This window comes from Dipteris shenzhenensis, chromosome 23, assembly GCF_047967505.1.
Source record: "Dipteris shenzhenensis isolate YYH24624 ecotype China chromosome 23, Dip_SZ_1.0, whole genome shotgun sequence".
In the NCBI taxonomy this organism is placed as follows: Eukaryota; Viridiplantae; Streptophyta; class Polypodiopsida; order Gleicheniales; family Dipteridaceae; genus Dipteris; species Dipteris shenzhenensis.
In genome coordinates, this window is record NC_141618.1 from 10982366 (window position 1) to 10996818 (window position 14453).

The window sequence follows — 14453 nt, forward strand, 5'->3', positions numbered from 1 at the left end:
TATGCGGAAGTGGTGACTCCCTCTGCTAACAACTTGACAACTACTGGTCAAGCTGCTATCTCATCCATTATGCATAGCTCCAGGTTCGTAGCAAATATCTTCCACATCTATCCCACTTGGGAGTACTTTTGCTTCAGCCATGCCTTTACCTGTCATGAAGGTTTCATCTCAAGGTGCCTGTGATGAGTCTGCCATCCCTGATCACTGCCCACTTGCCCTGAGCTCGGGCTGCGTCTCTCTGAGGCATGAGCGCCTTGCGCTCCTCAACCTGTATCTGAGTCAGATCCTCGTCCATGGAAATCTGTGGGTGGTCTCTGAGTGTCCCTCTCCTCCTGAGGGCAGCTAGACATGCCTGGGCATCTCTGAATCTGATAATGAGGGGCTGCTCTCTAGTACGATCTCTCCCGACTCTATATGCTCCTACTATGCCATGATCCTGTACTCCCAATGTCTGAGAGACAAAGGTCACAGCCTGTGTCATCGTGGACTCTGTCTCCGAGGGCAAGATACCACGAATGCGAATGTTGAGGGCCTTTGTGGCCCTCTGCTGTGACTCGGCCAATGTAGCTGATACAGTCAATCTCTGAGGCTGTGATGGCTGACGGCGGACGACATCCACCCACTCTGTGGCTCTCTGGACCTCTGTCTGAAGGGAGGTCAAACGCTCCTCAACCGCTGCTACTGCTGTAGTGGGAGATGTGTCTATGTGCTGAACGCGAGTCTCGATCTGTTGCACTCGCTCTGTGTGTCCATGAATCTCTCCAGCAAGAGTCCTATGAGTCGCCTGTAAGACCTGAAGATCTGTTCTAATAGACAAGATCTCCCGGCCCTGCTGTGTCACTCGATCAGTAAGAGATGCAACCTGAGCTGTAAGTAGAGCAATGGTCTCGTCCTTCCTGTGAAGCATCTGAAGGGCATCTCGGAGGTGGGTCTGAAAGTGCTGAAGCTCTGGTAGGATGTGCTGGCAAGGACAAACAGTGCAAGGCATGGAAGGAGAAAGAGAGGGAGAAAGGGGGGAAACCGGTAAGGTGGGTAGCGGGGATGAGGGAGAAGGCGGGAGAGGGGGAGAGAAAGCGGGTACCGAGGATGGAGAGGAGGGGAAGGCTAAAGTTGGAGAAGGGGTAGGAGAAGAAGGGACCTGAGAGGGGAGGGGTGAAAAAAACTGCGGGTACAAGGTGGCTATGGGTGGAAGATGAGATAATGGGGCTGAAACCGGTGTACCTGTGACTGGGAGTGCGGCAAGTGCGGGCACTGCGCTGGGCGGAAGATGAGATAGTGGAGCTGAAACCGGTGTACCTGCGACTGGGAGTGCGGCAAGTGCGGGTACTGCTCTGTCCTTTGAAGAGGATGCAAGTCCTCTTCTACTATAGTGCAGCATGTCGGTCGTGGAGGCCATTGATGTTGCTGCTGTTGCTCCTTCTGTAATATGCTCGACGATGTCGGCCATGTTTAATTACGGGAAACGGGAAACCGGCGGCATTGAAAAGCGGAAGATGGCGAGCGCTGCCAATGCGCGATGAGCGGGTGAGCGGGGTGGGGGGCCTGAGCGGCTGAGCTGCGAGGGGGAGGGTCTGAGCGGGGTGAGCCGCTGCGAGGGGGAGGAGCTGCGAGGGGCGAGGGGCTGGGGGGGGGGTAGGGGGGAGCTGCGGGGGGGGAAGGGGGGGGGGGGGGAGCTGCGAGGGGGGGGGGGAGGGGCTGCGAGGGGGGGGGGGGGGGGCTGCGATGGTGCGAGGGGCTGCGAGGGGAGAGGTGGGAGCTGCGAGGGGGGGGGGGAGGAGCTGTGAGGGGGGGCGAGGAGCTGCGAGGGGGGGAGCTGCGAGGGGGGGGAGGGGCTACGAGGGGGGGGCTGCGAGGGTGCGAGGGGCTGCGAGGGGGGAGGGGTGAGCTGCGAGGGGGGGGTGAGGGGCTGCGAGGGGGGGAGGGGTGAGCTGCTAGGGGGGCTGCGGGGGGGGAGGGGTGAGCTGCGAGGGGCTGCGAGGGGGAGAGGGGAGCTGCGAGGGGGAGAGGGGAGCTGCGAGGGGGGGGTGAGGGGCTGCGAGGGGGGGGAGGGGTGAGCTGCGAGGGGCTGCGAGGGGGAGAGGGAGGCTGCGAGGGGGAGAGGGGGGGCTGCGAGGGGGGAGAGGGGAGCTGCGAGGGGGGGGTGAGGGGCTGCGAGGGGGGGGAGGGGTGAGCTGCGGGGAGCTGCGAGGGAGAGAGAGAGGCTGCGCGAGAGAGAGAGAGAGAGAGAGAGAGAGAGAGAGAGAGAGAGAGTTGGCTGATGAGTGAAAGTGTTAGGCATGCGCATGTATGTGTATTGTGATTGCGACTTTCTATTTTTTCTTTAGCAGTTTCTCTGACCGAGGTTCCCTATTGCTTGTTTTAGCAAGCTCTTTTGGCTCTTTGACATTTACCCACGGAGGCCAGAGTTTGACCTTTTCTTCAATTGGGACAGATATTGACACACTGAATCATAGACTTTTTGGGGAGTTTATCTTTTCCATGTTCAATTTCATCTGGATGTCATTGAGGCACTCCCTTTATGTTTGCCTGTCTGTTTGTCAAATAGATTACCCTGTTTACTTGTCTTACACTGAAATGTTCTGATCTTGTAATCGCATGTCTTCTCTTTGGCGACTATTTCTTGTAATATAAGCATATATGGATTTCACCACACACAAAAAAGTGTGTGAGAGAGAGCATTGGTCATCCTTCTCTTGAGAATTAAAGTTGTATTAATGTCTTTGGAAGGCCTTGCGGACCTATGAGACAAAGTACAAATCAAGAAAGTAACTCATACAGACCACTGTGGGCTGAAGCAAAGGGCTCGCTAAGGCCCTTGCTGAGTGCAAAGCTAATAATAATAATCTTAAAACTCAAACATGCAAAGCTAGTGCTCCAATTACATAGGCACCTTGGTGGCTCTCTGATGAGACACGAAAATGTCTTGTATTTACGTCTGTCAAGCTATCTCTCGCTGTGGTAGGGGGTGTCACTCTTGATATGGCCCACCAGATGTAGAGATCATGGAGACCACAAGAGAGAGAGAGAGGTCTTGTATTGTTTGTTTGCAAAACAATTATTTATATCTGCTTTTGTTTTATTATAATGAGGAAATCTACCTCTGGCATGTAGTGTGGGTTCCTCAGCTTTGTAGTGATGTAGAAACGAAAATTCTCATTGTACTCCAAGGTGCTCTCTCCTAATCGAATTTGTAGAGAGCCAGCTTGCTTGAATACGGATTTAATGAGCACTGGTTCTAATGTAGGGTCCAATTCTTCTTCTACGTTTTCTAATAATAATGGATAGCCGAAAGTGATACAGTTCTCCAGCTTTCTTATAAAATCTGGATCTGATAGCTTCATTACCTGGAGATTTTCGGCCTTTTCCTTTGTCTGGTCAAGCAATACAATAAAAAATAAGATATCAGTATCAAACCTGTTGAAAATGTAATTATGAGAGCTACCTAGCAAGAGATTCTGGATTGATCTTTAATTTCTTTGATAAAAATTTACATGCAAATGGGGCTCAAAATATGAGAAATGCAAGCAGCAAACTAATCATACAGGACAATACCCTCAACATTTTGCTATTCGCCTTAGAATGCTTAAGGATGCCTCAAAGGAAAAATTATCTTCATCTTCCAATCATGTTAGAAACTGCTATTTCTGTTAGATATACATTTGCCAAAGGCATGGGTGCATTCAGAAATGTCTCCAACAGTAAAACACTTTGAAATGTTCATCTTGAAATCATGGTGATATTCTTTGTTTAAGCATATCGGGAAATTGAAGCAAGGTTTAGACCCATAATATTTTCATGTCAGCAAACACCATATTTTTTAGAAAGAATATGGTGGGCAGTAAAGTGTGGTTTTGAACAAATTATACTCCGATGTTATTCATCCTTTGGAAGTAACGCAAAATACTGCTTTAATTGAAGAAATTTACCTTAATCCATTTGTTTGCTTGCCCTTGTGGGTCAATAAGGAGAGGCCACCGTCTAGATGCACTGATTATTATTCCATTGTCAATAGAGAAAGTGTCATTTGGCAGTCCATTAATCACCCAATCTCGTATGGCAACAGGACTTCCAAGATTAGAAGCCAGCTTGAAATTAATGGAGCATGGTATATTCTTAGCTTTACAAACTTTGATCCATTCACTTAGAACTTTTTCACGATATGGCAAGGTAACAGGGCCAAGATATGCTATGTAGCCAGATGATAAGAGGACATCTCCAGTCAAATTGCGATATACTTTACCAAGCTCTTCTCCAACATTTGTCCAGCGCACTTTTTCACCCCCTAATCCTCCAATCAGTTTCTCTGCCCGGCTGAGCTTCTGCATGATTTTAAAAAACTGTGTTTAAGATCTAGATCGATGTGAAAGAACATTCACGTCATCTTTAATTTGTAAGACTATGGAAGAAGAATATAATGTCTTTTGGATGAATTAATAACAACTATATGAAAGAAGAATAGCAACAGGGCATAAGCATCATAATGTTTTAGGTTATACAGCGAATGCATTATCATTGTGTACACTAAAATTGGGTGTAATGTGTCAGGAAAATGATGATAGATAAAAAATATTCCTAGACACTAATGTTAACAGCTTGATTTGAGCTGTGAATCTGTCACTTGCTCTAGCAGTACTCCATACAATTCCATCCCCGTGCACTATGCATATCGGTCAAAGCTGCTTCTTCATCACGAGCCATGATCATTTCTCTTGGGGATTTCTTCATACCTGATAGAAGTCTTTTCATTGGGGAAAAAAAAGTATAGAAGGATTCTGCTTCTGAGAGATTTTTGGTACATCCTGAATAGTATAGGAAGGCCATGAAAGATGGACTATGTTTTAAATGCTCTAGAAAAGACGATTAGGGTAATTAAAACTCTTTGGACAAAAGTAAGCAAACGATGCATGGTGTACAAGTAACACTCTTTAAGTATAAGAAAGTATAAGTTTTCCATGAGAATGACGTGCATGCGTGCTTCATTACAAGCATAATCTGCAGTGCCCATGCCTGTAACACCAGTAGTGGCGGGTGCTCCCTCTAGAGTGGATAATACAGCTGCTATGTCAACCCCGAGTGGGAGTCAGATAGAAAAGAAGATGGAGAAAATGATGGCTGAGTTTAAGTAGCTCAAGCTGCATTTGGTGCAGGCCCCATAGATCAGGATGCCTAGGATGGAACCAAGGGTTCCCCGGGTTGGACAAATATTATTTTCTTTGAATGCAATGAAAGGGGGCATATGAAATATGATTGCCCCACGGGTCAACGGGAAAAAATAAGATGATAAACCTGTGTCCTTGATAGATTCTAAGCAAGGACGTAGCGTGAAGGGAGTTCAAGAAGTGGAGGTATTTGTTGGGAAGTGTGGGCATGAAGATGGAATGAGCTCTAGCTCTCATGATATGCACGAGGGAAATGCGTATGAAAGAAAGAAGAAGAAGAAGTCATCCAGCTGTAAGATTGGTTTAGCAGACTTCTGACTGGTCCAGGGAGTGAAAGATTATGATCTGATAACTGATTTGCATGATGTGAAGGCAAATATAACCATACTACAGTTAACTATGGTCAATTGAGCCTTCAGATGGCAGTTTGCAAAAGCATCTACTCACGGAAATGTAAGAAAAGGATGTGAAGGATGTGAGGATTCAATTGAATAATCAAATCACCATGGTGATGGCATTGATTAATGGTATGCCTGTTAAGAATGTATATGTTGATGAAGGGGCTGCAATATCATGAGTGAGCAGACTACGCGTGAAGTGGGTCTGAAAAGTGAATGCACATTCCATGTATAAGATTAAACTGGCAGATAATTGTAGGGCAGAGTCCTCTGATGCAATCACTGCTGTCAGAATGGATGTGTGTGATGTTGCAGCATCGTGTACTTTTCAAGTGCTCCCAACTAAGCCTGACAGAAATGTTTATCCAATTGTTTTGGGAAGAACATGGATGTATCAAGTGGGGCAGTACAAAAGTGGGCCATTAGAGAGCTGGTTTTACAGGATGATACAAAAAGGTGAAGTATAATTGAAAGGATGGTCAGAAAGAGGTTGTGAAGGATGGGAAATCATCAGAATATAATGACTATGATTCCTGAGAAGAGTTTGAGACATTAATTGTAGGTCTCTTTGGCTTGACTCTGGATATAGCCAGAATGCCCCAAGAAGAAGAGGATGCTGATAAAAGAGCTAAGAGCAGGGCTGCAAACTCCTAAAATTGCTAAATCTGCAATGGAAAGCTCCAAAAGAGGAGGAATGTCTAGATATGCTTGATGGTTTTCCTCAGCATTTTTTTGCTGACTACTGGCCGATGTGCAGTGTGACAATGGTGCAACACGAAATCAAGTTAAAGCCAGATGCTAAACCAGCTGGGAGATTCAGGCAAAATTACTAGATCAGGAGATAAATGGGCTCTTAGTTGCGGTGTTGTCTGTAGTAATCACACCAACGAATGGGAGAGAGTGTTGTGTGGATATGCATCCATGGAGAATTTGTACAAAGAGCGATTTTTATCACCTTCCTTTCTAGGACAAACTTTTAGATCAAGTGGCTGGACAAAGATGTATTGTATGTGGTGGGTACTCAGGGTAGTACCACATTCGCATTGCAGAGGAAAATCAAAGGAAGATGATGTTTGTGACACCCTAGGGAGCTTACTCTTTCTGAGTCATGCTTACTGTTTGTTCAATGCATCAGACACCTTCCAAAAGTTCATGTGTGAGGTGTTCGAGCCTTATTTGGGGAAATTTATACACGTCTTTATGGGGGACTTTTGCATCTACAGCTTGGTTGGAGAAATCTGGATAGGACATGTTTGGCTCTAAAGAGAATAGATGATGGTCATGGAAATTTAAATCCCAATAAATGTCATATAGCAAAAGATGAGGTGAAACCTCTTGGATCCATCATTTCAGCAAAAGGGATTGAGATGGACCCTGAGAAGGTCTCAGCAATACAAGCAATATCAACGCCAAGGGATTCCTTTCCAATATGTCCTCACTTACCTTCTCCTTTGTCCCATTGGTTTTGCAGTTCTTTTTCCATGTTTTGTAGAGAAAATGTTCCAACCTTGAGAAGAAAATGAATATTTTAATGAAGCTACTGTGAGGACAAAAAAGAGACAATGAATGGAATTCAAGGAAATAAATCAATAGTTTAAACATCAGCTGCAGATACAAGGGGTCTACGAGTTTCAAAAATATGTCATGTACCATGAAGAACCACCTTTAGAAATGTGAATGACTGTGGACGGATGGGGTTGAGAACCTGCCATGTCTCACTGTGGTTGGCTATGTTTTGATTTTTTTTTTTTTTTTTCCATGAAAAAGACTTCTATTAAGTAAGAACAAAAACCCGCGAGAGCAAGCTCAAAGCGGAATACGTCATGAAATCATGAGGATAATAAAAAACCCCCTCAGAGTGAGGTGGAAAGAAACCAAGGCTGAGGCTGAAAGTGCCATCTCAACCCTGTAGTAGATTCAGAGAAGAAAGGAGAATCCTTCCATTCCCTGAAGAAAGAAACCCTCCTAGCTGAGGCTGCACGGGAGTCCCCCTGCATACCCGTCCATACGGCCATCAGAGTGTGTACAATGTCTGTCCAGATGTCTGTCCAGATACTAGCCAATGTGTGCGAGGGATGAACCTGAGTACCCTCCATAGCCTCTGTGCATCTGGATCTCCAGATATGCCAGGCTGCTATGCTCGCTATAATCTCCCAAGAAGTATCCACAGAGGCATGTACAGCTGTAAAAGGACGGTGTGGAACCACATCCAACGAGCAGAGCTCAACCCGATGACGTCTAACCGAAATGGCCCGGGAGGAGTCAAGTCCCTCATAGAAAATCTGAGGTCCTGTAAGAGAAAGCCAAGCCACCGAGCCCCAAGTCATAAAGAGTGGGGAATGGGCAAAGTGACTGAAGATCCTGGCTATCCCCATCCAAATCAATCTCGCCTGTCTGCAATCCCATAAGCAATGCTGAATAGACTCCGAAGCAGAAAGGCAACGAGGGCAAGTAGGGTCGGCTCCGAATCTGGACCTCCAAAGGTTCACTGCAATCCCTCCATGAATAGAAAGCCAAAAGAAGATAGTGATCTTTCTATTCCTGTGGGATTTCCAGAGCCTCCTCCAGAAGTACCTCTGCTGATCCGCAGTAATACCAAAAGTCTCCCAATGAGGAACTCTGGAGGGTCTCCAGTCTCTACTACTGAGCTGAAATATCCTGGCATTACTGACCGTGTAACGAAAGAAGGGGATGGTCTTCTCTCGATGCCCCGCGTCAATCCACTCCCACTCTCCGGGGTCCCACTGTAAATACCTGATGGGAACTCCTCCATAGAGCCAAAGTCTCCAAGACCCGGTGGAGAGTAACTGGGGGTCAGGGTCTAAGAACCACTCTGAATCTGATCCCTGCATCAAAAGGCCTACGACCCTGATAGGCTGAAAAGCAGACTCAAGCAATATATCATCTGTAGATCTGAGCAATCTGCCACCATCCTGGACACTGAAAACTAAAGCATCCTCCTATCATCTGTGTCTATCCAAGCCTCTGGAAGGGCTGTCTCAATCTGCAAGATCCTCCCTGCACTCCCTCTGAGATGTCCTGTCAACCTTGACTTGGTTTCCTCTGGAAGCCTACGGAAGGCTTTCCAAGATCCTAAAGAAGAAGCAGGTCCCCTCTCCCACCTGGCCCACTGCATGTAGGGTGAGGCACCCAGTGGTCTGCCACGATCATCTAAAATACTGTCGTTCCACATGATGGGCTGCCTATCAATCTCTTCCCGGGAGGAAGGAGGAATCCTCCGAAGAGAGCTTCTGAAACTAGCCCAAGCTTTCAGAATGGCAACCATGAGAGGGGAAGAAGGTGATCTGAGGTGTGCTGAGGTGAAGATCCATCTAACACTGCTCATCCAGTCTCCTCCTGAGGAAGGTGTGCACCTCTGTATGCTGCTGATAAGAAAGTCCTTCCACGGTTCTTGTCCTGGCATAAGTCCTCGCACCACTATCTTGCAAAGTAAGGCTCTGCACTGTAAATCTGGATCAATAATATTGAGACCCCCATCCTGTGTAGGGAGGATGAGGGTCTCCCAAGCCACTCTGGCTAAGGCATCTGCTGTGCCATCAAGCCCACTCCAGAGAAAGTTCCTGATCGGTCTTCTGAGCTGAATGATGCAGTCCCTGGAACGGCACCAACATGAACAAATAAACCAGGCCGTGGCCAAGAGGACCTGGTTGACCACCACAACTCTAGAGGCAAGATCCAGCTTGGCTGAGCTCCAAAAGAGGAGCTTCCTTCTGATGCTCTCCAACACGGGAGCAAACTGCTGCGTGGTAGAAATACCCAAGCCGACCTGGCAGCCCAAATACCTGATAGGCACACCCCTCTGAACCCAAGTGAGCCCTATGTCAAGTCCCCAAACTGGAGTGTCCTCATCACTGATCCAAAAGCCATTGGATTTATGCCAATTTATCTGCGCCCCTGCCGCCAAGCAAAATAAATCCAATGCTGTCCTGAAAGAAGTCAATGTCTGTGGAGAGGCATCCAAATAAATCGCTGTGTCATCAGCCAACTCACTGTCAAGCAGCTCCTCTTCTCTTCTGATAGGAAGTCTCAGCCCAAAGATGTCAGCTTGAGATCTAACATAGATGCTCATAGCTTCGGCCACGAATAAAAAAAGAAAAGGAGCAAGGGGGCATCCCTGACGGACTGATCTCGAAATCTGAAATCTCTCACCCCTTACCCCACCAATAAGTACCTGGCTATGGGCTGATCTGTACAAAGAGGAAACACCTCTGATCCAAACATCAGTGAATCCAAAGCGTAGAAGGGTGCCCTCCAAAAAACTCCAATCTACTCTGTCATAAGCTTTTTCAAAATCCAACAGTAGAATGGCAAGATTCTGGCCACTCTGCATGGCCCACTCTGAAGCTTCCCAGAAAGAAAAAACGTTATCAAAAATACTTCTGCCATGCACAAATCCCGTCTGAGTGTCGTGGATAAGATCAGGGAGAAGTGGCTGCAATCGGAGGCTGATAGCCTTGGCCAGAATCTTGTAACAAGTCCCCAGAAGTGTGATAGGCCTCCACTGGGACAATAAATTTCTGCTACCTCCTTTTGGGATAAGGTGGATGAGGCCCTCTGTAAGCGATTCAGGCATCTCGCCAGAGTCCCAAATGGCCTGCATGGCTGAAGTAATATAGTCTCCAATCATATCCCAAAATGCAATGAAAAAGGACGGGGTGAGGCCATCTAAACCTGGGCACTTGCCCTTGTGAAGGGCTGAAAGTGCAGTCCTGAACTCTGTGTTGGTGAAAGGTGCGTCAAGTAGAACCTGCATATCCGGATTCACCAACACTGGGATACTCTGCCAAATAGGCCGTCTAGCATCCTCTATATCGTGTGTCTCAGGATCAGCAGTAAGGAGGGTGGCATAGAAATCTGAAGCTATGCGTAAGACGTCATCTAGCTCTGTCTGTAAAACCCCATGTGAGTCAATAAGCTGAGATACACTCTCTCTACTATGTCTAGGGCCAAGAGTAGAGAAAAAGTGTTTATTGACTCTACCACCCATCTGAATCCAAAAGGACTCCCGTGCATGAAAGGCATACTCTGCTCTCTGATCAAGCAATAACTGCAGATGAGCCCTTGCTGCAGCAAGGCGCTCCTGAATCCAAGCATCTGAAGGCCGTTTCTGCTCTTCCCTCTGCAAAGCTGCTAACTGCTGGCGAACACCAATCTCACGTCTGAGAATATCTCGTCTTCTGGTAGAAGCAACTGAGCAGTAAAAGTCGCTAATACCAGAGAGGGCAGCGGCTAAATGTGAAGGATGTGGCTGCCCTCCCTGGACATGAGCAAACCATATCCGTAGGGCTGCCTCTGTAAGGTCCTCCTCTGTGTAAAAGGCATCTGGAATCCTGATGCTGGCAGATCGGCCTCTCAAGTGAGGCTCTGAGATAGCCAGAACAACAGGGAAATGGTCTGAGGTGGAAACCCCCGCAGCAATGCATACCGATCCACCTCTGTCTAGTGCCCAGTCATCTACATAAAATCTGTCCATGCGTGCATGAATAGGCATCTGTTGCCTCCTGTTCGACCAAGAGAACAGGAGGGACTGTGGCTGAATAAGAAAGGCATCATCACACCAAGTATCTCTGCCACAGAAATGGAAAAGGAAGGCATCCCAAGCTGCTCTCTCCAAAGAGTGAAGTCCGCCTTCTCTACCCCCTTTTTTGTCTGAAGGTAACTCGACCATGTTAAAGTCACCTCCAATCACCCAAGAATCCACAATGGGGGCCCAGGAGAGCAAAGTCTTCCACATAAGGACACGTTCCCCTCTAATGTTGGAGGCATATAGGTTGAGGAAGCCAACCTTACGCCCTCCAATCAAAAGAATAATCCACTGAGCTCTAGAGGGGATAATGACTCCGTGCCCAACAACTAAGGGGAGAACCGAATGCGAAACTGAAATAGAAGTGCCACCCCTAGTGCCCAAAGCAGGCGACCAAAAAGTATGTCCTGAAAGCAACTTGCCTGACTTGGCACAATCTCTATAATCCAGCTTGTGCTCTTGAATAAATAATATATCAATGGGACCCCCAGTAACACCTGGATGAAGCTGATCCCGGATCAGCTGTCTACGGCGGCGATGTGGGACGCCACCTAGGCCCTGTATGTTCCAACTGATAATCCTCATCGACGGGAGGATGTAGAGTGGAACACCTTACCCGACCTAGTGGCGGAAACAAACCCCTCAACAGGGGAAGACCTCCTGCTCGAGGAAGAAGGGAAGGAACCCAGTGGAGGAAAGTCAATAGGGGAAAGAATCCTGGCACCTGAAGAAGAAGCCCTGTCAACAGGAAATCCAACCATTGGCTCCCCAAAAGTAGCGGGCACAAACTCCTCCTCTAGGAAATCTGAACTCTCTGCCAAGGCTGAAAACGAGTTCCTGTGGAGCAATCCAGACACCGGAGTACGAAGGATCCCTTGTGAGGGAAGAGGATCAACAGTGTAAGCTATCCCCTTCCCCCTGTCCAAGGGAGGGAGTGAGGAAGGCTCTCTACCCGGTGTCTGCCCAGTCGCGGAAATCTCTCCGTCCTCAAGAGGAACATCTGGCAGTGCTGGATCTAAGGAAGAAGCTGCAACTGGGGAGGAGGTCGAAGCTTCAGCGTCTCGGACTGTGCAAGGTGGGACAGGAAGGACAGCTCGAGGTGAAGCAGAGTCTACTAAGGTACCCTCGTGAACTAAAGGAGGGACCTGCACACGTACTGGAACCCACTGTAAAGCGTCGCGTGTGCCTGAGGGAGGTGGGGGTCGAGGAGCAGGTGAAGGACCTGTACCACCCCCCTGACGAGGCCGAGGAATAGGTACTGGACCTGTACCACCACCTGACTGAGCAGGACCGCCACGTGAAGAACGAGGAGCAGGAGCTGGACCTGTACCACCCCTCTGTCGAGGTCGAGGGGCAAGTGCCGGGTCTAATCCCCCCCCCTGTCCCCCCTGTCGATGCCCTGAGGCGGTAGCTGTACCAGAGGGCTTCTTAGGCCTTTTCTTCTTCCTGGGACAATCCCTGGCAAAGTGTCCCGAGGTCCTGCAAATCCTGCACTGGTCCTGCCTGCCTGAAATCTCCACTCTCTGGCGAAAAAAGGAACCATCCGGGCGCTGTATCATGACGTGGTCCATCTCGAGGTTAGGATCCTTGCAAAGGACCCTAACTCTAGGAACCCCATCAGCCTTGGTTGCCTCTGCTGCAGTCAATGGCAACCCAGGGAGGGGTGGGATCTCAGCAACTGCGCCAAAATGCTCCCCAATAACAGAAAGAAGTCGATGGTAAACCTGGGGAAGCCCGGGGAACCTGATGAAGAGCGAGAAGAACTTCTTATCTGCCTCTACTGGGTCGAAACCAAGGTGAAAGGCTTCAAAGAAGATCTTCCTGTGTCCCAGGTGTAAAAACTCGGCCTTGAGCACAGTGCTCGCAGCCTCTGGAGTGTCAAAAACAACCTGGAAAAAACCTCGTCCCAGAAGGCGAACATCTACCAATCGAGGAGCGAGGTCTGGAGAGAGCCGCAAGCATCCAGTCTCTGGCTTGGGATCTGGAAGGGTGAGACCCGAAGATGCGTGCTAGCAAAGTGGTAGAGCACTCAATCTCTACATCCTTCTTGAGCTGCTGCAACTCGTCTTTAGAGAAAGTGATAGTTTTCGCGGCCGGTGGAGATGGAGTAGGATTGGCTGACGGAGAATCCATCGCCAATCAAGGTGAGGAGGCCGACTCGAATAGAAAAAAAAAGCTCCTTCCGTTCCAAAAAAGCTGCGAGGGGCAAGGGAGGGGAAAGGAGGCTAAGAGGAAGCAGGGGGGAAGGGGAGGGAAGGAGGAGAGGGGCTGGGGCTGAGAGGGGAGAGGGGCAAGCTGAGAGGGAGGGAGGGGCTGAGAGAGGAAAGGAGAGGAGAAGAAAGGGAGGAGAGAGAGGAAGAGAGGGGGCGGGAGAGCAAGCAGGGAGGGGGCGGGACAGCAGGGGAGGGGGCGGGACAGCAAGGGGGAGGGGGCGGAGGCAGGGAGAGGGAGCGGAGCAGCAGGGGGGAAGGGGCAGAGGCAGGGGGGAGAGGGGGAGCAGCAGGGGGGAGGGGGCGGAGGCAGGGAGAGGGGGCGGAGCAGCAAGGGGGAGGGGGCGGAGGCAGGGAGAGGGGGCGGGACACCAGGGGACAGGGGGGAGCAGCAGGGGGGAGGGGGCGGAGGCAGGGAGAGGGGGCGGAGCAGCAGGGGGGAGGGGACGAAGGCAGGGAGAGGGGGCGGGACAGCAGGGAGAGGGGGCGGGACAGCAGAGGGAGGGAGCGAGGGACAGGCAGGGGGAGGGGGCGGAGCAGCAGGGGGGGAGGGGGCGGAGCAGCAGGGGGGGAGGGGGGGGAGCAGCAGGGAAGGGCTAGGGACAGGCTGAGGGGGGAGAGAGACGGGCTGAGGGAGGGGGAGCAGCAGGGGAACGGGGAGGAGCAGCAGCTCTTGTTCTCTTGGTGTTCCAGCTTTGGGATGTTTTGATTTTTGGATAACAACGCAGCCCAATTTATGAACGCTCAGCTATGCTTCGTGACAAGTTTCTATCAATTGTTGGGAGCTAGAAACCAAAACAAAAGAGAATGCCATCTACTTTTGCAGATTTAGGTTATGGCCCTCTTTGGAAACTGGATCGACGGATCTTATAAATCATTGTGCTGAAAGCTCTGCTTCTTGCCATTTGATGTAATGCGTCAACTTTAAGGCCATTAGAAAATCTCGGGTACAATGGCACAATGGACGAGAGGGAGGCAAGAACTTCCATTTCTTATGTCCTAGTAGGATAATGCTCAAGGGTGATAGGAGAGATCACTGAGATAAAGGGAGGAACCTTGTCAGATTTGCTAACATGCTTGATGATGCAATTGCGACTGCACTAAAATATGAGGATGCAAGAGGCAAGACAAGTGATTCTGC

The 14453-nt window shown here is 49.2% G+C and overlaps 1 protein-coding gene across 1 annotated transcript in view; it reads right to left on the reverse strand.

The window, feature by feature from the left end:
- The window catches only part of LOC147886979 (uncharacterized), an 874612-nt gene that overhangs the window by 41325 nt on the left and 818834 nt on the right, over positions 1-14453 (reverse strand). The window contains exons 37-38 of the mRNA XM_087394085.1: positions 3927-4319; positions 3099-3371 (exon numbers count right to left, since the gene is read on the reverse strand). Of these exons, the coding sequence (XP_087250211.1) occupies positions 3099-3371; positions 3927-4319 (666 nt within the window). The remainder of the gene's footprint in view (positions 1-3098; positions 3372-3926; positions 4320-14453) is intronic.